Source organism: Anser cygnoides, chromosome 1 (assembly GCF_040182565.1).
Source record: "Anser cygnoides isolate HZ-2024a breed goose chromosome 1, Taihu_goose_T2T_genome, whole genome shotgun sequence".
Classification (NCBI taxonomy): domain Eukaryota; kingdom Metazoa; phylum Chordata; class Aves; order Anseriformes; family Anatidae; genus Anser; species Anser cygnoides.
The window spans coordinates 61933317-61956871 of NC_089873.1; the positions used below are offsets into that span (position 1 = coordinate 61933317).

General features: G+C 37.5%; 1 protein-coding gene across 2 annotated transcripts in view; it reads right to left on the reverse strand.

Moving 5' to 3' along the window:
• The window catches only part of BRAF (B-Raf proto-oncogene, serine/threonine kinase), an 85886-nt gene that overhangs the window by 9835 nt on the left and 52496 nt on the right, over positions 1 to 23555 (reverse strand). The window contains exons 8-19 of one of the 2 annotated variants that reach the window (XM_066998095.1): positions 22681 to 22840; positions 20995 to 21031; positions 19468 to 19587; positions 16647 to 16783; positions 15816 to 15933; positions 14711 to 14795; positions 12254 to 12430; positions 10687 to 10733; positions 9984 to 10102; positions 9111 to 9242; positions 6232 to 6366; positions 5210 to 5363 (exon numbers count right to left, since the gene is read on the reverse strand). In XM_066998095.1, coding sequence (XP_066854196.1) covers positions 5210 to 5363; positions 6232 to 6366; positions 9111 to 9242; positions 9984 to 10102; positions 10687 to 10733; positions 12254 to 12430; positions 14711 to 14795; positions 15816 to 15933; positions 16647 to 16783; positions 19468 to 19587; positions 20995 to 21031; positions 22681 to 22840 — 1421 coding nt within the window. The remainder of the gene's footprint in view (positions 1 to 5209; positions 5364 to 6231; positions 6367 to 9110; positions 9243 to 9983; positions 10103 to 10686; positions 10734 to 12253; positions 12431 to 14710; positions 14796 to 15815; positions 15934 to 16646; positions 16784 to 19467; positions 19588 to 20994; positions 21032 to 22680; positions 22841 to 23555) is intronic. The other variant, XM_066998088.1, reaches the window with a different exon arrangement.

The following is a 23555-nucleotide window of genomic DNA, read 5'->3' on the forward strand; positions in this document are numbered from 1 at the left end:
GTTTATTTTGGGTTCGTTTATGCCATTTTGTGACAGGACTTCTCAGAGCTTTCCTAGTAATGAAGGAATGAAATACACAGAAGAGACCCTCTGCCCCAACAGTAGGGTGTGAATGCTGTCACATCTGAACAACTATTCCCTATCGTAGTGTCCTTCCATCTTTTCAGGAGCAAGTGTTTTGTTGGTTTCCACTTTTCTTAAGATTTTTATTCTGAATATTGGAAACAAACTGGAAATATCCCTAAGAACAGAATTTTAGACTGACAGCATTAATTCAATTGAATGTCTTGCTTTATAAAGAAGGGAACCAAGAAAATGACCAGCAGCCTGCATGGGGGAGGCGGAAGAAAGGGCATCCATAGGCCTGGAAGAAACAGCTGATATAGCTGATTTATAACAGAAAGAAAGCAGGGAAAGAGAAGAGGACCCTATACCTCATGGGAGATGAGAAGGGAGGGCACCCAAGGTCTAAAGTAAGAGTGGTAGGTATGGGGGGCTGCGAAACACCCCGAGCTCTATGTGTCCTGATAGTCTATGGCGGTAGCTATAACATTAAAAACAAAATAAACCAAACACCTTCATGATGAGACTAATTGCCTTTTTTACTAGTTCTACTAACAGATAAAGCCCTTGCTCTAAAATACCCTATTTGATAATTTTTCTTGCTTCTCTCTAGCACATTTCACCAATCTCCCAACTCTCTTCATAACATCTTCTAGTAGCACCTCAATTTTTGTACTTTTCTCCCCCTCCTTTTTTTCCTTTTACGAGAAGGACAAGAAAAGTGATCAAGTATTGCCTGTGAAGCTAATTTTTAAGAATGACATTCATGCTTAGCTACACTTTCAAAACATGCTATACTTATTTTTTTCCGTCTGCTTTCCTAAATTGCTGATTAAAGATCAATTTATAAACAAGAGATTGCTCTCTCATTACTCATCTTGTCCTTCTGCCCATTTCTGCTAATAATTCAGCTTCCAGTAGTCATACAGGGATTTCAGATGATAAAAGACGAACCATTAATTAGGAAAGGGCAATGGAAAAACAGGAGCAGAAGTCAGGAAGTATTTCAGATAGGATAGTAGCTTTAAGCATTGATTTTCAGACTTTTCCTCCACTTAAATAAAACCTTAGCAAAGATGTTTATTTGTTTATTTATTTATTTATTTATTTATTTGGTGACAAGCTAATGGTAAATCTCCCCTTTCAAAACTGAGGTGCTAATCTGCTCTCAAATCAATAAGTGACCAAATAGGTAACATGTTCATCTAATAGTGGGATTATGTTGATTGAACACGTATAACATGTGGTTACCAGTGCAAGCTTTCCCTAGATGAAGAATGTAGATGGCATTATCTATCTACATTGCAGGAATTCTCTGTCATGTTAGGTGAAAACAGAACTTTCTGAGGAGTAGCTAAAATGCTTTATGTCACCCTTTCTACTCTGACAATCTAAAATATCTGTAGCTGGTTCTTTTATCTTCCCAAATAAATCCCACCCGTAGAAGGGGGAGAGAGCACAGGCAACCCCTTCCTGAGACTCAGGATGCGTGCAGGTAAATGAAATAACCTGGACTATGAATTCACTCTCCTGTTCAAAGGACAGGAACGTCTGGCTTGAGAGCAATGAATGGGTGAAGTGAAGACAGCTTTAGGAACGTGTTCTGATATGCTCTGTCCTGCAGGAACAGGATCCCCCTTGTGGAACACACAGAGTATTTGCCAGTGAAAGGGTAAGAAGCTGGGCCATGGCTGCTCCAAGTGAGGTCAGTTTACTCTGAAGCTATGAAACCACATAATTTGTGATTTGGGATGTGATAAAAACAACATTTTTATATTTTTATTTGTTGTGAGACAGACATCTGATGTGTGCTTTTTACCAAGAAGAGCTTTGGATACTTGCTTTGACTGGTAACAGAGAAAGGCCTTTCTTTCTAAAGGGTGCATAGCATTTGAAAAGCTGCACTACCTACAGAGCCCTTTTGAGTTAGTTGCTACTGGTCTTTTCACACTTGTCACGTTTTATATGCACTATTTTAAATGCACCTCCAAAATATCTGTGCGAAAAAGATGACCACGTTATTTCTTATTGTGTCCAAAGAACATATTATAAGGGCATTTTCTAAGCAAACCAACTGCCCCTTATTTCTGGAAGGATTTAGCATGTAGTTGCCAAAATGTATGCTCACAAATTTAAAAGTAAGCTGGATTTCTGAGGTCACTAAGGTATGTACCTGGCATCCTAACTATTCTACTTATCCCAGGGTAGATGCCACTTTTCTTAGAAGAATCGGAAAGAGAAGCATGGTTCCCTTCCAGGCCCATGCCAGCTGAAGATGAGAATAACTGGCTTATCAAAGGGAAAGTATTTCTACACCAAATACACCTACTTGCCTGGATTACATTTACAGACACAGGAAAAAAAAAAGTGAGAAAGAGGCAGTTTTCTGTCACATCTTGCACTGATCTTCTAATATGGATACCATCCGCTGGCTAAATAAGATATTTGGAACAGGGCCTGATGTTGATAATTAATATCCTCAGAAGAATATGCAGCAGTATTTAAGAGGATCTGGTCCTTCTAGAAGGTACCAAGAGAGATTTTGTTTCTATACTCAGACGTAGAGAGGTAAAGAAAAAAGGAATCACACAGTATAAATTACCTACCCAAGAAAGCCTGGGTTGTTACAGACCTGTTTTCAGTACCTATAGATATCTGTTGCTAAAAAATATAACTGAGTCGCATCTGTGAAAACACTGATCAAAATCCATGGGTAAATTTAGGCCTTTCCATCCTACATATGTTTCAGAATTCCATTGAAGATGCAATTATAAGCTACAGAAGTTAAACCCCTAAATGCCTTTTATGCCAGATCAAGGCAATGATCAACAAAAAACTGTTCTTTTTGGCTTCATAAAATGCTTAGTAAGAAGCTAAGATCATGTTATGGTCGTGGATCCCAAATCATGCCTGATGTGTAGGAACAGTAAATGACACAGGAAGAATTCTAGTGCACTGACCATACAGCAGGCAATGGGGCCAAACACATCTAAGGATAGCAGCATTTTTTCCCCCACAAATTGTAGTTCCTACAGCAATGAAGGACAATCTTAACAACCACAACCAAGACTACTACAACGAACAACTTGCTTGAACTGATCTGGCAGACCCAAGAAAGAGTAAGACTAGGTAAGGCAGTGATGGAGGCTCTGCACTCTCCATTACTCTCAGTGTGGTGAAGCCTTTTCTGTGTGGGATGATGCACTTCTAGACTCTGCAGAATGCCCAGCAGCCCTCCTCTTGCTATTTACTGACACAGGCATTGCAGCCTGCACTGAATAACATATCCCAAAGGTTAAGAGGCATTCCTCCTGACTTTCTAAAATAAAAAAAAAATGAGTAAGAAGAAAAAAAATTTTAATCCTGTTTTCATTTTAAGATAGGCCTGCCAAAATGAGGCAAAACTACCAGAAAGACAGGAAACAGATTTTCTGAAAAAATAACTTTCATCAATAACTATTTCCATAAGAGCTAGGTTTCAACAGCTGAGTTTTCTTAACTAACAGAAAGAGAAAAGTTAGTTCCAAAACTGTTCCAACAGTAGAAGCCAAAAAGACCATTAGAATCTGGCCAGTAAATGTAGAAATTGCTTACATCTCTTCAAACTCTCTAACTTCCCTGTTTTAAAAGGCTCAGTTGCCAGCAAGACAGCAGAAAGGAAAACCTTTGTGGAATTTCTTCATCTATTTCAAAAACATATTGCTAACAATATGCACACCTCTCTATAAGTACCTTTCTGGCCCTTTAAGTCTTAACAAGAGTAGAAATAGCTTGTTTCCATTGCAGAAATATCTGTGAAAATGAACAGCTTAACAGCCTAAAACAAACAAAACTATATAATTAATTTCAAAATATGCAAGAACACAGTTGTTAATAATATTACTGTTTGTTTTCATATCTGACATCAAAGACTGATGTAACCTGAACCAGTACTCTGATTCATCTGTTCCACAGGAATGGTCCAGAGAAAAATAAAATCTTTCAAGTGAGCTGACAGGATCGTGATAAGGTTTCTCACTTTGTCAGTGAGATATCTAGCCTGATTCTATTCTAGTCAAACTAGCAGCTTCATATGGAAGTGAAAAAAACAATCCCTCACTGAGCAGAAGCGTGTTCTGTAGTATTATTAACAATATTAAAGTAATTAAAGTATTTTACCTTAACAAAATTCATGGTATAATACTGATTTCCACGCAAACAACTGCTTTTTCAAATCCTCTTTTCCTATTACGGATGTTAGCAGCTTTTTTCTCTTATTTAGTTATGTTCCAAGCTTTTTATTTATTTATTTATTATAAAGTTCTTGCTAACTGAAGGCTACAGAAACCAATACCAGTCAGCAAAAGCAGAGATAGAGAATTTCTTTTGTTGCATTGTAATAGAACATTTTGAGATGGTCTAAACTATAGCACATCAGAGCATTTAGGCAAAAATGAAAACTAACAGAAACGAAACAAAACAAAATGAACAAACAAAAATAAGCCACCGCTCCTCTGCAGGACGAGATGTTCTCTAAACAGCACTATTTTAAAACCTTAACTTTTTTTAAAAGTGTCAGACATCACTAAGGTCTTTCTTTGGATTACGTGTTGCTTCTGCTTACTTCTGCTGACCACAAGCAGTTCTGACTGCACTCAGCCTTGCAGCTAAGTTCGTGTTGCCCATTGTTTCCCACGTATGAGTAGCATTACTAACTGAAGGATCTAAAGCCTTAACCTCATAAATAATGACCTCAACTGGAAGAAAAAAAAAAAAAAAACACAAAACAAAACTTTGTTTGAGTTGATTAAAAATAAATACACTCCTGAGTAACTAATTCAAATCAATAAACTAGGCAAAAATGACGCCCAATGACCTTTAGAGGAGTTTTACTCACTTTGAAGCGACTTTTCCCATTTCTCTTAAGTGACCTTATAAATCTTCTTGTGCCAGCTGTTCCCAAGGCACTCCTTACCAACACAGACTTGTACCCAGGACATTCAATGCCCAGAGTTAGGAAGTGAGTCTTCATTCCCCCGATAAACTTTAAAAAAGTAGCTGGTAGGAACTGAGAACGTACAAATGTGTTGCACACATCGGAACACACCAGCACACAGACACACAGGCACATGCTTTCACATGTCTTTTCAGTGTACTGGAAACCCACCGTATCCCCCTGCTTGGATGGGTGTTTTTGGAGAAGCACAAGCATACAGACTAAAATCCTCTGTCTGGAAGCCAGCCCGGTTTAATGACGGCTCAGATGCACTGCGGTGAATTTTTGGCAATGACCGGGCCAGAAGCTCAATGGAGGCAAGAATCTAAAACAAGCAGAAAGTAAGTGATCAGATCTGTTGTTCTCAAGTTTCAACAATCTCTTAAAACCAAAGGCAGAACATCAATGAACTACAAAAAAAGATATTTATACACACATTGAAACAGAAACTTAAAAAAACAATTACTGCACCGCACTCTTGTGCTTACATCTTCACAAGCCAAGAAGGACATTTTGTGAAGAAACCGTCTCATTTTCCCCTTTAAAAGGGCATGCTGATTTCCCTGTGTAAGCGTAAGGCAAACAGTTGCTTTTTATTTGCTTCCTTGTTTATGCACTGTTACCTATACCTATTACTGCCGTAAACAAACAGTTTCTCTGGAAGCTGTCTCCCTAATACCATCTACCAAAAAGCCAGCAGGGGGAGCTCAATTTATTTTTGAAAATGCTTTGGTACGTTCAAAACAAACTAAGGTTTCCCCCTTCAAGCTTTTAGAATCCAAACCTCCCCCTGCAGGCATGATAAATAAAGTTTTGTCTCCAAACTATCGGTCTCCCCTCATAAAGCCTGAGGGAGAGGAAGGAGCAGAGCATAAAGATTTCTGAGAACGTACACAACAAGCTCTAATTCATGTGTTTAATTGCAATCATTAATTTCACTATTGCCATGGAAACCTTCTCCAACAAATAAATGATTTTCCAAATACACAAGTCATTTGAATATCTGCTTTTTGAATTGAAAATTAACATTTCTAATTAAACAATAACCAGGTCTAATCCAGGACTCTTATGAAGTCCTGCTGTAGGACTAATCAAAAAAAATCTTGAACTAGCAAGTGAGTTCATAAGTGATCTTTATTTTTCATTTTTAAATTGTGAAGTCTACTGAGAACTAAAGAAAAAACACTCCTCACCTGTGGAAAAAGGGGTCTCTCGTCTCTTTTCTTTTTTAAGCATTCTGCCATTAATCTCTTCATAGCTTTTGGACAGTTGCTCCGTACTTTGCTGAGGTCTGGCGATAGATATCCTCGTCCCACCATAAAAATTATCTTTATTTTAGGAAAAAAAGATGAAGAGGAAGAAGATGAGTTCATAAAATAAACAGTAAAAAAAAAACAACAACAAAAAAAAGATGGATGTTTTGCTAAACTATTTTAGTTCCAGAGCAAATTTTCTGCTCCCAAAGAACAGTATCTGGAAGTGAAATTGCCAAGTTTGTTAAGAGTAATGTTTGTTAGCTTGTTCAGTAAAGACAAGAAATTAGACTTTTCTTCCTCCTTCTCTTCTAAGAGAGATTTAGGAGAAACACGATGCTAGTAAATGGTTATCATTTATAGCAATGACCATCTAAAGAACAGTTCTTTGGTGTCAAAAACTGTTACAAAAACAAGAATAAGCAACTGTGGTAGGAATACAGTTCCTAAAAATAAATATTCTGTTTCATAATACAAAAGTCAACAGAAAGCTCACACTGAAAGGCATTTTAGGAAACACGCGGACTTCAGATATTAAAAGAAACCTTACCTTTTGAGAATAAATTCTTTCATTTGCTTTTCTACCATTAAAACTTATTATTGACATGTGACCATCCTTCCACCTCCACACCCCCCTACCCCCAAGAAAACCACATACAAAAATGAAACTGCCTTTCCTCTGTAGAAACTGAGTATTACATGCCTATTTTGATATTCACCTAGAGACAGACAGGCTTTGAATTTTTACAGTAATTTGTTTCGCATGGAAGGTTTAGATTTCACCTAAGGATAAAACTTAAGTATAAAACAAAGTAAATTAATAGAAAGCAGGAAAACAGAGTATGAATCTGGTTCATGTGCTCCTGGATATATTAAAAAAAAACACAAAAACAAACATCAAACAGCATCACATCAAGCCAAGGTCAAATGTAATGCAGTTTGAGTACTGCAGTTATGCTGCCACTAAAAAGTCCTTTCAAACTAGCTAATCAAAGATCCATTCATGCTGCAGCAGATAATCACTATCTTTTCTGAACAGTCAGACAGCCCCAGCAGATGTATCATCTTTATATTTAATGTAGTATAACTATTTCAATATCTTGACACTGTCAAAAAACTAAAACCACAACCTGCCAGAAAATCAAAAACAAAAAACCAAAACACACAACTCAAGCAAACTATCTATGCTATTTGCACTAACACTATCACAGTCCTTTTCCAACTTTCAACTTGCATCTGTGTTTGCATCAAGCGGGAGAGCAGATCTCCCAAATGGTTTCTTTAGAAATTCCCAAGTGCCAGAGCAGCATTTCACAGTACGGACTTGCCTACACCATCCCTAACCTCTGCTGCAAAGAGAATTATCACCTTCTAGCAGTTATTTTTTCCTAAATAATTACACTACTTAACTTGAAAACATTCAAAATTCATCATTATTTTTGTTTCTGATACACTGTTTGTATATAATATAGGGATTCATATTTTGATTAGAAGTTAGAAAAAGATTATCACTATAAGAAGAGTCCTAGTCTGTCTATAAAAATCTGTTAAAGTCAGAAAAACTCTTAGAGGTGTAACAAGAATGATGTTTTGCTCACTAAAAATGTCAGTTGTGACATATTATCTGATGTAGAAGCATCGATACAGAGTAGGCAATATTTCCATCTTTTTCAAACAACAGAGGATGAAAAAAAAATCGAGAAATCACATCACATTTTATATGTTGGGTTAACTTGCAATTTGAAATTTGTTTCAGCACTCAAATGTGAGCACCCATTTCACAGGGTTTCTGATTCAAAACTTAAAAGGTGAAAACAACAACGTCTGAATGCTGCTTTTAGAAGGCTAAAACCATCTGGTCAGGAATCTAGACACTTCCCTTTGTTTAAAGGACAGAAAAAATACAAAAAGAGGAGTCACTCCAAATCTGATGAATTGGAATGAAGTGTTCCGACAAATATGGAAGCAGCCTTATAAAATGGCATTCACAGATGAACGTTGCTATGGTTGCAATTCTCAAGTACTGACAGTGAAAAAAAACAAGGGATGCAGACACAGATACAACATAAATATATCACCAGCCAGATAAGGAATAGTTTACACCAAAGGTCTTGATGCATAGATCCTATTTCCAGATTTGACAGAGAGATGATAAATCAGACAAGCTTTCCTGAACATGCCTATCCTGTGGAGACATATTATGGGCGTGGGGTATCATTAGACTTATGGAATATTTGTTCACAATTAAGTAATCTTACAGGATTCACACGCTCTGGAAAGTCATATGCTCCATCAAGCAGAATTTGAGAAATGCTGATATCCTGAAACTCCATTAGATGGTGCATGCATTTCTCAACACGGCAATGAATATGAAACATTCGCTGAGATGATTGCCATTCCATTTTGTCAGTCCTGTTCCTGAGCTATTATTCAAGGCAGTTCAGGAGGTGGAAAAAAAGAGGAGTAACTGAACATACAGAGAATCATTTCTCCTTTGCAGAACTATTCTAAACTAGATTACTATTAAGTAACCTGCTCTCTCCTTAATAAGTATCCTGGCAACGAGCTCAGAATCTGAAAATCTATACTTCAAGTAAAAAAAGGAACAAAAGAAGAAGCAAAAAAAACCTCGAGAGAAGTAAGTAAATTGGTGCTATGTGGCTGAGGCAGATCTAAATGTAGAAACGTCATCTCAGAACATCAGAAACACAAATGGAACGCACAAAACAACAGAATAGGCACTTCACAGGACTACATCACTCTTCTTCAGGCCACAGCTGACTGAAGTCAACCCCTTCTCCAGCCCATGCTCTTTTTACCTGGTCCCTGTTGTTGATGTTTGAGTATGGTAACTGTCCAGTCATCAACTCATAAAGAACAATCCCAAACGCATACACATCCGACTGAAAACTGTATGGGTTTTTGTCTTGCATCCTTATAACTTCTGGTGCCTGTACCACAAAAGGAAACAATTAGGAAGGAACAAAAGGAAATATTTCACCACGTCAGGCTGCACCTTGCATACCAGAAACAAAATATGGACTTGTCCAGAGTATAACAGGTGCAAGGCCCACTCTTGGCTTCATGTGTTACTGAGTTCTAATATAGAGGGGATAATGACACAAATCTCAAAATCCGTGTCAATAATTGGTTCTATTTAGCTTGGTGATCCCTTTAGTGATTTATGACAGAACAAAATGACCCTGTCCAGGCTAAGACGGTATTTTGAAGGTAGAATTACAGCAACACTGAAAATAATGTCAACTAACAGAACCTTCAGTTTCTTCAAGTAGAAAAGAAGAAAGACGAGTTGCAACAGAGGTCATAACCGTACTTCTTAGGAAGATTTAAGTAGTTTGCATGACATCTTCAGAGTAACCATGTGTGAATCCTTAAAACTCAACCCTGAATTGATCACATCCTTTTTCCTTAGGCAAATTTTTTTCCTGTCAGTTTAACCCTCAGCACAGGGGAAGAAGACTGAAGTTTTTTTGTTTGTTTGTTTGTTTTGTGACTATTGGAAAATGTGCTTAAAGAAAAACTGAAATTCACTTAGAACTTCTAATTACTGCTTGGTCTTTCCAGCTTCAGACAGCTTTCATGTGTCCATGTGCTGGAAGGATAGTCTGAGAAAGCTTGGTCAAATGTCCTTAAATCAGTTAAAATAGACACACCACTTCCCCTTTACTTACCATCCATAGAATAGATCCAGACAACTGTTCAAATTGATGAGATCCACTCCATCGTGATTTCACTGTAGCTAGACCAAAGTCACCTATTTTTACTGTGAGGTCTTCATGAAGAAAAATATCTAAGTGGGAAATGTTAAGGGAAAACAAACAGTACTGGTTCTGTCCTCCAAGAACAATAAACAGCTAAAACCTTGCAACTTTAGACATAACAGTTTTAATCGTTCACTACCATTAAAGAAAGTTATATAATACAGATTCTAAGCAGCCAGCATGATGAATTATGGTACTTGAGGGTTACATATTTAATGACTAGGCCAGTGCTGAACAGCCTACAGCCCAGGTGACTTTCTTGAAATGCCAAGTACTCAACCACTAGAAGCTGAATATAGTCCATGAGTGAAATGGAAAAATCTTTCATTACAAGTAGAAACCCAACAATGTGAAATTCTTTGTTAAACTGCAACAAAATGTGCTATGTTATTGGAATCACAGCAATAGACATAATAAGTATTCATTACTTTTCTACTGATTATATAATGCCTTCTCAACCAAATTTCAACTCAACAAATAATCACACATGAAGAGGTCTTCACTTCAGTAAGGTCATTTCTGGCAGGAAAAACAAAACAAAACAAAAAAAAAAAAAAAAAAAAAAAAAAAGAATGCCGTCATATTCCAGAATCACATCTCTAGGAAAGGATACTATTACTCTTGAGGTCTCTGTGGATGATTGACTTGGCATGCAAATAACTGAAAAGGAACATCATAGATTAGATTGGTTAGATGTTATTCCACTAATGAACAGCTCAAAGTTCACTGTATTACTGAAACACAAACTCGGTAGATATTCAAACTGCACACGTCTGTTAAAGCACTAAAACATCAGTAATCCATGAAAGATCTTGCAACAGTCACAGGAGAAAACAAAAAACAAAATAAAGCTTGGATTTCCACCTCCAGCCTGTTGTTACTGAAGAATAAAACAGCAATTACATGTCATCTTCTGCTTTTCAGTTGCCTAAGTCAATATTCAGAATCAGAACTAAAGAATGTCAGTAGTTTTTGACATGCCATTCAGTGCTGAAGGCTCTGCCTCCCAGCCTTGATGGTGACTATCATGACACTTTGTGGGGTAATTCACAGCTTTAGGCCAGGTGTTTCCAAATTGTGGGACTTAAAAGTGCTTCCCAGTCTCTATGTGTATCCCATGACACAAGCCGACTGTTTTTTAGTGTGGGACTGGAAAAGAGATCCCCAAATTGCAGTCTGGATAAATACACTACAGGGAGGCCAGAGGAGAGTACTTGCCCCACAGCATAGATATAGCCTAAATTAGGCAACAAAGCTCTTTGGTTAATCTATTGGGCAACATGGCTCTTTGTTTAATCACTTAAGAGTGGCACAAACCTTTCAGAAAAGCCCCATTTTATGTTCCTGCTTTGAATTGTGCTCAAAGAGCAGTTTCTGTATCTCCACTACCTACAGAGGGAGCCTGGGGATATCAGCAGGCTAATAGAGGGTTGAGGCTGGTTGTTGCAAACACCTCCCCACCTCTTGACTGAAAATATAATCGAATGCTTAGTGGAAAAAGTACATGATTAACTGCAATCATCATAGTAGTTTTCCAGCTGAAGTGTGATTTCTCTGATCTTACATCGGTGTTCTGATTTTGACATACAATATTGGGCTAGTTTTCTAATTCACTCCATTGCTGTCTATGGGAGTAAGGATTACTTTACATGTAATCCTTAGAACAAAATAGTTATGTTTTCTTCAAATGCTGAAATCTAGTACTTTGTTTAGAGAGCTACAACACTTATGAGAAATGTGGAAGAAATTGCATTCTTTTCACTAACAGGGCTGTCTGCATTCTGGGTTATCTTACAGGATTCTGTCCTTTCATTTGCAGGATGTTTCTCTTAAAACTCTTACCCTAAGACTATCTGCACTGTGAAGATCATAAAGCCTTGAACAGAAATCTTTTCTCACAAGATTAAAGATAATTACAGTGTGGTTAAACTTGCATTCTGCTTTCAGAGACCATATTCTTTGATTATGTGTACTTCCCTATGTTCCAGGAAAAGACCATGAAGTCTATTTTACTGATCAAAATAATAAACACTTCACCAAATACTTTGATTAAGGCAGGGCTTTGGGCTTGGCAAACCGAGCTGACAGCTAGACTAATTTGCCAATGTCAGTCACAGTGTGAAAGAGATACACAAACATTGTCACAATGCTCGTTTGCAAACAGATAATAAGAGACTTACTCCATGCCTTGTGCAGTCTGTCGTGCAATATCAATTAGTTTAATCATTTCAAATTTGGTCTCAATGATGTGTAGATGGTGATATAAACTTGACCCCTCACACCATTGGGTAACAATAGCCAACTGAGGCTTTGTTGAATAACCCATAAAAAGAAGGATATTCACATGCCGTGTTTTCCTGTTGGGGGGAAAAAAAAAAGTATATCAGGAGGAAACTGATGAGGGAAAAAACAACAACAACAAAACAACAAGAGGCAGAACCAAATGCATCTTTCCAAACGGAAGTCCTTGGGTCAATCTCAGCTTCCCCTAAGATAATCCATTCCTAGATTCAGTCTAATGAATTATTCCAGCCTTTAACCTTTACTGTTGTATTAACATGGAACAGGTATTCTGGAGCAAGCACTGCTTTCTCTTGATTTTGCAAAAAAATAAAACAGCACAGGAATGCTCAGAAGATGTTGTTACCACTAAGTCTACAAGGGACACTGACAGTTCGAAGGCAGGCCTGGTTTTGCGTAACCCTAGTCCAGCTATACATGTTGCTGCCCATCAGGAGGACATCCCAAATGAAGTTCTAGTCTCAGTGACTTCTGGGAAATACAACCCTTTCCTTCAGAAACCATCAACATGCTTCCTTTACGAGGCTTCACTTCTTTTTAGTACTTAGATAAAAACTGTTTACTCTCTGTGGAGCCAGTACATGCAAAAGGATGGAAACAGGTATGAAAACTGTACCTCTGTAAAGTTATGATATTCTCTATGAATTTGTTTCCAAAAAGTACTGGGATAGACTGTGGTTCACCACAGAGATTTGGCCATATCAAATCAAACCTCTTCCAAAGAAGAAGCAACTCGAGACATAAAAGCTTCTCAAAGGATAATCCCCAAAAGATTATCTCAGCAGATATCCCAGTAGAATCAAGGCCTCAAAGAGTCTACTGATACATTGTAAAATCTGAAAGATTTCTCCTAATTCCCCAGGAAAAGTCAATCACATTCTTAGTGTCATCAAATGGACATGATGAAGAACTAGATACTACCAAACACACCAACTAGAGGTCACAAAGATGAGGCACCTAAGGATTATGGAGCCTTTCCCAGGTTTCCCAGAGGCTGAAGAAGAAGAAAGGCAATCTTCCTTCTACACAGCTCAGTATTGAAGGCAGCCTACTCACTGCTTGACGAAACCTAACAGACCAAGCTTAAAACCTGTGGCAACTTCTTAAATCTGTATTCTGTGCTGTTGATAGCTCTTTATGTTTTCTTAAATTAAAAAACTAACATGAGAGCCTTCACTGTGAACCTGTTTGTCCTCTCAGCAATGCAGGCTAGGACAGTTCTAGACGATGTGACTGTGCCTTTTTCAGGTTTTAGGATTTGTCATGTGATACTGCGAGTAACTGCTGAGTAAACAAAAATCCACATTTTCTTGCAAATCCTACCTCAAGAAAGTACTGATGAAGCATAATGGGAAAGGCATGATGATGGGTATATCTGGCCCGTCTGGGTCAAAGGATAGGACAACTGACCACTTACTCTAAGTGCCGAAAGGATCAACAGAGAATGGCTAGACTCTAGCTACGGGACTGCCACAAGAAATCTGGACTAGGTATGAAATACAAGATTTTTGATGCTAGGCTTTGGGTTCCGCTAAGTTCTCCTGAACAGATATGCCACAAGGCCTCTACTTCCACAGCTATGGACTTAGGAGTTTCACCATGCATTTTACTGGGGACCCACCTCCAACACAGGCACCCAGCTCAACACATCAATTTTCCAGAGCCAAGAAGCTTCTATTTTGTTTCATAAAACATAATTATGCTTAAGATTGTAATTGGATGCTAGTGGTATTCCACCAGAAATGTTGTATGGTATCACATTGATAGGTCCTCTAGTAAGAACTGAACCCAAGACAAATACTTTATTTGAAAAAGTACAAGCAGCAGACAGGAGAAGAGAAAATCAAGAAATGACTACGAAAAAAATATTAATTTTTTTTTTGAGGAGTCAGTGCTACTGAATAGAAACTACTGAACAACTGAAAACTTGGTCAGTAGTGTAGCTGAAAAACAGCAATTAGTTACACTCTCCTTCAATCTCAGAACATGGATGAGAGTAAAGGTCCCACAGTTCACCTATAGGCTTGACTGTCCTGTGGGTACTACAACAGCAAAAAACAGTCCATTTTGAGTGTTTGGATATAGATATACTCAACAACATCAGTCTACACATGTTATTGAGTATATCTATACCCAAACAGAATGTATGTATATATGAGGGAAGGACAAATTAGCAGTGGATACAAAGAAATGTTTTAAATGGGAAGTCATACTTTCTACCCCAATTATCATCATGAAGGAATATGACCAATGCAGTCTAGTAGAAATATGAAATTCAATGATTACAGAAGCATAAATCTACACAAATGATTTTATACCATTAAAAATATTCTTACCTGAGCACTCCTACTTCATTTTTGAAAGCCTGTAACTGTTGAGGTGTGGGTGCTGTAACATTCAACATTTTCACTGCCACATCCCCTTTAAAACAAGTATTTTTAATAAGTACCATCGACATAGATTCCACAATTAAGAAAATGCTGTACAGAAAATCGGAAATATTATCTATTTTCTAGCTTGGTGAAATAAATCACTAAAATATTAAAAGTAGTAAATATTCTGTAAAAATACTTGGATATTTCAATGTTTCTAGTAACTACGTTTCATCTTTACCCTAATAATTACGTAATTGAGAAGAACATGCAAGAGTCAAGTTTCTAAACTGTTTGAAGTTCTAATATTACTTACTTAACACATTACTTTTGAAATTTAAAAAATATTCACAGGTCATAGAAAGGTTGGAAGGGACCTCTGGAGGCAACCCTGTTGCTTAAGCAGGGCCACCTAGAGCCTTTCACCCAGGGCTACATCCAGACAGCTTTTGAGCATCTCCAAGGAGGGAGACTCCACAACCTCTCTGGGCAGCCTGTTTCAGTGCTTGGTCACCCTCACTGTAAAGAAGTGCTTCCTGATTATTCGACAGAGCCTCCTGTGTTTCACTTTGCAGCCATTACCTCATCATGCTCCATCATCTTTCCACCCTCCCTTCAAGTATTTCTGTAGAGAGAGAGACAAGATCTCCCTCTGAGCCTTCTCTTCTCCAGGCTGCATCATCCCGGCTCTCTCAGCCTTTCCTTATAGCAGAGATGCTCCAGTTCTTTAATCAACTTTGTGGCGCCTTGCTGGGGTCTCTCCAGTATCTCCATGTCTTTCTTGTACTGGGGAGTTCAGACTCTGACCCAACACTCCAGGTGTAGTCTCACCAGTGATGAGGTAGAGGGGAAGGATCACCTCCCTCAGCCTGCTAGCAATGCTTCACCTGAAGCAGCCCAGGATACCGTTAGCCTTCTTTGTGACAAGGCCACATTGCTGGCTCATGTTCAACTTGGTGTCCAGCAGGACCCCCAGACCTTTTCCTGTAAAGCTGCTTTCCAGCTGGGTGGCCCCCAGCAGGCAATGTCATTTGCTTAAGAATAATTGTTTGCTGCGACGGCCACATACCATGCCACTTTCCTTTGTAGACTGTTCCAAATGATCCAGATCCTATCCTTTGTCCAACTGTGATCTGTCCATCTGGTATCTCCCAATCATCACTTGAATCCCGTCGACCAAGGGTTTTCTTTACATAAATGCACAAATAATAAAAAAGAAAGTTAAGTGCATTAACACCTGTGAAAATAGGTCCTTTGTTAAAGATTTGATATCAGATTATAATATAATTAAGATTCTAAAATATTTTTTCCCCAAATACTGCATTTGACTTTTCAAGCTAGGCATATACAAACTCTCAGCATACGGGTATCCTAAATAATTTCCTGATATGAAATATTTGCCACAGATTTTGGGCAATGTTAAAATCAGTGAAAATTGAGCTTTTTTTTTTTTTTTTTTTTTTTTTACTAAAAGGAAAGTCTCACTTATTTTACAATTCTTACTCAGTTGTAAGCTTAAATTGTGAATTAAATAAATTCAGTAATTTTATGTACTGTTATATTTGAGATTCATTAAAGAACGTTCACGGTTCATGAAACATGGTGGGGAAAATTAAGCTGTTCTTTGAATGGGAACTGGCATTATAACATAAAGCACGCCAAGACTTCTGGGTGCAATGGAGGAAAAGCGAATACAGTCAATGATTTAAATTATTTATATATCAGTCCCATGATTTCAATATTCCATTGTCTATTGGCTTAAAGTCCTCAATAATCATAATACCTTCCAAATAATTCAGATGACTATGATGAAAGAAAAGTAAGAAGAACATGGATACGTAATATTCTTATACTACGAGTATACCACACTATGAGTGAAAATAGCTGATTTTTCTCTTACCATTCTATTTCTGTCTTCTGAGGATGAGGATGATTTCCTTTCTCGTTGGGGTCCTGGTGATTTCTGTAACGCTTTCACATTAGTGAGTGACCCAGGCAAAGAGGCAGGAGGTGTTGCAGACAAACCTGCAGTTGAACCTAAATTTCAGAAACAGGATCACTTTTATCTTTAAGAAGCCAGCTTACAAGAATGTAGATACTAGGTGCGAGGATGTTTTTCAAGATGCAGTATCTCCAAACATCAATGTAAATGTTAAGAGGGAACAAATATGTTCTTTGGAAATATTGTACTAATACTAGATTAGTGCTCAAGTCTTAGGTAACAGGAAGAGACAAGTCAAACATCCCTGTATCCCTGATAGTCCTCAGTCTCTTCGTCATGAATTAGAGGGACAATGTCTCTTTATATAGAAAAAATACGTATGTTTGCTTTGAATTCCACCAGTTTCTTTGACAAGAAAAGTAGTAGCATTTTAGTTAGCAGCAGCTGCCTCTCAGACTTCTTGTAGCTAGCCTTTTAGGGACCCAATAAACAACTGAGACGCTGTACTTTGGAATCAAAATAGACTAAATGCAAAAAATTGGAATGTTTTCTAGCTGAGTCTCCAAGTGCCACCTCAAAACCATTTGGCTGTTTTAAAGCTCTCTCTTAGTAGGGAGCTCTTATTTAAAAGTAAATATAAGACTGTAGAAAGGATGTCAAAGGAACAAATACTTTACTTAGCTATTTGAAACATATTCTATTAAGTACAAACTAGAACTGTACATCTCTATCACATATGCTGTCTAACCAAAGCTATGTAGGAAAATGTCACTAACGGAGCTCTGTTTCAGAGCCCCAATGGCTCTTTACAAATAGAACACTTTAACTAGACACTGCTTTTTAAAATACACCATAATTATTAGTAACAAGGTTATGCTGACTCTCCCAATGCAAAGGACATAAAATAGGGTCAACTGTTAATTAAGTTCATGCTGCTCTGCTAAACAATGCATGTCATTGTACCAGACCTCCAACATTCCAGGGCTTTCTCTTACATCAGTGGTGGAGGACAATACTCCTCCTCATGTTCCTTCAGAAGCCCCTTTCTTACCAAAAAAGTCTAATGCCAACTGGAATTCAAAATCCACTTTGTAACTTTTGTAACTGGTGCTTGAGTTCAGCCACTCCGTGTGCTATTTATCACACTGTATGTATCCATCACTCCTTTCTCTCATTGAGCTCAAATCCATACGTTTAAAAGTGGAAGAGCACAATAATGGCATAGCAACATATCAAAAATGGGATACAGCACCCATGAACTCTGTCCCACGTGGTAAAGCAACAATAATGCTTAATTGGGCATCCTAACTACATTTACAAGCAGTTGGAAAACAGTGACCTAAAGGATGGGTTTTTGTTCATATTCTCTGCTCATATTTACTTTATGGTTACTATACTGTTAATCTTTAGTACATTACTTGTCTGAAATCAAACATATGTCGAATTAAATCTATGATGCTTCCAGAACATGAGCTATTTTCCAAAATTTTACTGGCTTAGAGATTTTCTCTTTAAAATCAAAGCTGTACTTTAAGATGTTAAAGAAAACACATTCTGTTTTCTTTAGAAGTTAACTGGAGTCTCCTACTTAAATTTTAATACCAAGATATAGAAACACTAACACAGTATCCACCCTCCTGTGGAAATAGTTACAGCACATGGTGGAACACGATAGTTAATCTGTTCGTAATAATACCAGAGGGCTTATTTTCTAAGTTATTGGAAGTACTGTGAAATACTTCAGATAACGTTGGACTTAAGTTATTAGCTTGGACTCTGAAGCTATATTTAGCATATTCCATTCTGCAGTCAGTTTGCTTGTCTTCTTACATCTGTCTTCTTACAAAGATTTCTGGAACCATTTTACAAGTCAGTTCATATGGTGAACTCCTCCTGATATATTCTGCAACAAAAGTCTTTGAAACAGCCAAGATGGTAGCATTTGAAAACCACACTACATGCACTTAACTACCCGTATCTACATTTATAGACAAAATATTTATATTTCATGCTATTACTTAATAGTTGGTTTCTCCAGCATATGAAATCCTTTGTTTTTTGGGGGGATTTTGTGCAATACAACAGATCCATTGACAGCTTTAGGCCTGGATTACCCGAGTCAATAACTTGAGAATGGAAGACTATTATTTTATGCAGTTCAGGACACAAACAAATACTGTTTCATTGGAAATTTACCAAATAAAAATTACATAGCCTAAACGATCCAGGGCCCCAAAGTGGTATCAATAAAACATTCTCAAAATGCAGTATTTGTTGAAAGTTGCCATGCTTGAAAAGCTTGAGACCTGGCAAGATATCAATGGAAATGTTTGTAATTCACATTTGATTTCCTAGATTATGTTTCAAAATAAAGATTATTAAACATGGAAACTGCTAAAGCACTGAACTGACTTAAACTGAACAGTCAAGGAAATTCTAAGTTAAGGACACCACGTTGTCTTTGAAACTTTAATGCAATCCAAAGACCTCTGTTTCGAAAAAATATGTCAAGGTCCATATAAAAACCTCAACTATGAAATTCCTTGCTTTAGAAGATTTAAGTCAGGCTTTATTTATAGTAATTTCCAAGCGTGTAAAGGTGAAAGTGAGTATGTGTGGAAAGCACATTCAAAGCATTCCAGCCAGGCCAAGCAAAAAACAGAGGTGTTTTGATAAACTCACACACTTACATACACACGGTGTGAGGGTGAGGCACAAACAGCATCTGTGGTTTTACTTATTTTGTTTGGGTGAAAACAAGAAAGAAGAGCCCAACTACCTCTGAACACTGGGCCAGGCTCAAAATCAAACACTATTTCACTGGGGACAGAATGAAGGAGGGGACTGGGAGTCCGGGATTGGTATTTCCGAAGACAGCGCATCAGCTGGTTCAAAGGGGCTGTTAGAGAGAAAGAGACGGGCAGGCAGAGACAGAAAGACAGACACATAGAAGAAATGAAAGAAGTCATGGGAAATAACTAGGATGCTTTGACTCCTATTCATAGATCGCTTCTGTACTTTGAAGGACAAAAAGGTCAATTACTAAAACCTCTGTTTCAGGAGTGGGAATGGCCAATTGTTTTCAGATGCCAAGCAGACAGTTTATGATCAAAAGTTAAAACCAACATGATAGCACAACATTTAAATGCTGGACAAAATGGGCAAAACTGTGGAAAGCCACACCTATCAAGACATACAAAAATAGCCAAAACTGGAAACTTTAAATTAGTATGCTTGCAGACTAAAGGAAATTTCATTTCAAAAAGTGTTCTATTGCTGGCATAAGAAAAAGCAGCTCCCTCAAATACAAAGCGGGAGGTAGGCACCATCCTAAAAAGGAACACGTTTGGATGGGAGAAACAAAATTAGTGATAGTCCACGGTACAAAACCTTGGGGATCAGGATGGAGTGCACTGAGATAATTCAGAATTTTCTTATGGCTTAAACAAGTTACAATTAATAGTAGATGGCTGTGTTAATAATCTGGAGTTAGAAAAAACTGTCATATGCCTACCCTATTATTATTTCATTATTATTTCTGTATTAGGATTATATTCATAGGAATAAATATGGCATATAAGAAGCCCTCTCAGGACCTTGACAGCCAGTGAGAGAAGTGACTTAACAGGCCCATGTGTAACATGTCAAGAAAAATAAATCTATTTTCTGGCCTAATTGTCAATTGCGGCTGGGTGTTACTAAAGGAAACAGAGACCTGGCTTTAACTTAAGGTCCTAACAACTTGGTTCCGAGATTAGCACAGGCATGCAGTACAGCAAAGCAGCATCTTCAGCAGGGGTAGAGGGGGAGAAGAACCGGAGCACTTCATGTTGCTTTAGGATGCAGCAGTTTGTATGGAAAGTCCATCTACTGTGCTGATGGTCTTCAAAGACTGTTGTTTCCATGGGTGGAAAGGTTAACAACAGGTATAAAAATCTTTGAGAGAGGGTTTGGAAGTTGTAGCATATCTGTGTGCAGCCATGTGAGTGAATTAGTGTGTGTGTCTGTGTGTGTGGGTATGTGTATGTGTATGTAAAAACAAGAGTGCAAGAAAATTTTAAAGCTAAAAAACTAGGTAGCACTTCAAAACTTTTTCTCCTTCCGTCTCCCCCACTCCCAGAATGACTGGCAAATGACTCAAACCTTTGTCAGACAAATACTAAGTTCATGGACAAGCAAATGCAAATTCATTTTTTATTCTAGTCATATTCTCATTTGTGCCTGTGTTTTATAGAAGGAAGTAGAACAAAGGGAAAGGACAGCAATTGTGTAATATAGCACCCTAGCTAGTTTAAACATTACTTACCTCCCTCTCCTCGTACACCCTGGTCTCTAATCAAGTCCTATAAATTAAAAAAAAAAAAATTGTATTTAAGTATTATCACATTTATATTCCGGAATCAATTGAGAGTGATCAAACTGAGAATCCTTGACTTTATACGCTGGCCATGAAATAGAATTTGTTTCCTATCCTGGCTTACTAACAGGAGTGACTCTGAAGAACTATTTATAACAACCATTAAACTTTTAAAAATGATTTACTTTAAAAAAGCATCTCCCAGTAGTAAACTGAAATGCACAGCCCTGAAAATAGATGCTGACATGAAAATATTGATTTAAACATGCAGTTATCCAAAATGCACAAAGAAATATTGAACCAAGCATTCTGGTTACAGTGTTTGCGACACAAATTGTTTGAACTGTCTTATCAGAAGCTGGGACACCAATTTCCTGTACTGAGGTAAGTCAGTCAAATGAGTTCTGCTTAGTTCTTGTCTCGTAACAAGGCACCTCGTTTGCATACCCAGATGCACTCCGCTCTCTGCAGAAATGACCGACTGTGAAAGATTTCCTTCACTTGCAATCCACTATCCACTGTTAACTGAGAGTACCTTTTATGGCGTATCCAAACGATAAGGAACCTACACTAATGATTTTCTTAACACAAGAAAATTTTAGTAGCTTCCCTCCGTAAGTTCATTTGCACCATCAAACCATTTTTTTTTAGTGGTTACACAATTAGTTCATTCTGTTATACATTTGCACTGCTGCTGAAGACATCGGTCCTGCCTCTCAGCTGCACCACTGCCGTATGTCACGTAGCAATTTTAAGCCACCTTCTTAAAACTCAGTTAACATTCAATTTTTTGCTCAGCTCACATGCAAAACAGATTTTGTGCCTTGACGCCGAGGCAGACTTCAAGACTGATCACCTGACAAATAATGAATTTCTAAAGACTGGACTGGTAAAATACGAGCTGTATACATTAGCAATATTAGAAATGTTGTGACCAACATTTTGAAAGAACCTAGCTAGCCTTACTCTTAGTATCAACTATTATTATTATTACAATTCAGCATCCAAAATTTTCAAAAAAATAGAAAACAAGTTAAGTGTAGCAGTTTCTTAACACTCCAAGAGAATACTTAGAATACAGGAGCCCAGAATATAGGGGTATATACTGGTATCCTGAAATCCTAAGCAACACTCAGTAAATCTCTACTCAGATTACTGCAATAATTTAATTTTATTCAATGCCAGGAAGGGCACTTACTTGCAAACAGTAGAAAAAACAAACCAAACCAAACAAAAACACACACACAAAAAAACAGAACTATCCTGCACATAAATAAATACGCTTAATTCATATAATAGTTTGCAAGAGTGGTTGCTGGCTTTTATACTCTTAATGGTGTGGTACAGCTAGCAGTATAAGCCTTACGACTAATAAAAAAAAGAGTAGTGGTTTGTGGTAAAATACTTTGAACTGTCAAAAGGCAGCTTCTGCTTGTCGAGAATGGGTTATCTGTATTTATACATCTCACAATAGCAAAAACTTATTTCTTGGGAATTATGAAGATTCTGACAGATGACCAAGGATTAGATTAGAACTATAGTCCTCATGTATACAGATGATAAATTTAACACCCTGATATTCATAAGGGAAACATCAAATCTGCTGTTTCTGATTGAAATGTTATTAATACTTACATCAATATTGACTGGCTCGATTGTATTGATGTGAACATTGGGAGCTGAAGAGGATCGGTCGCGTTGCCCAAACTGATTCCGATGGTCTTCATCTGCTGGTCGGAAGGGCTGTGGGATTGGAATGGATTTTGAAGGAGAAGGACTAGGGAGAATTGATGGTCTGAGAAACAAAGTCAAGGAAAAAGAGGATTTAGGTCTACAAATGGCTTCAAATACTGCATAGTGGGTGTGGTAAATCCTTTTCAACTATAATAATACATACATAAAAACCAGCTGGTCTAAAGGCCTGCATAAAAACAATTTATAATGAATGATCTCTACTCCCCTAGGATCAATTGCAACAACTCTCTGCTGCAGAGACTACCTAATTACGTGGCAATGAAGTTTTCTGAGTTTAAAAAAAATCACACATACAAAACAAACCCTAGCATGCCATATAATAACTAGTAATACTAAATTCTGATCTGAAACAATTCATGTAGCTCAACATGCACTGAAGATACTGACATGTTGTGCAGTTTCTTAACTTCAGAATTAATGCAGTATGCTCTTTTTAATGGCCACCTATTAAGAACTAAAAAATGCTTAACACCTCACATCAACATAACGGTCAAAAATGTCACAAAAAATTGTATGGATAGGATTATTGTGCAGTGAAGAAAGACTGAAAATTAAATAGCAGTCACCCACCATAAGTAGTACTATGGCCAATGTAATACGAATTATTGATATTGAAAATAAATATATCAACTTTTTACCCCACCTTTTAGGAAATAACTGTGAATAGTGCAACATTTCAAACATTAGTTACTCTGCTACAGTAAGGCAATGCAACAGATCTGACTTTAAAGATAAGTGTTCAGAATATACAGAGA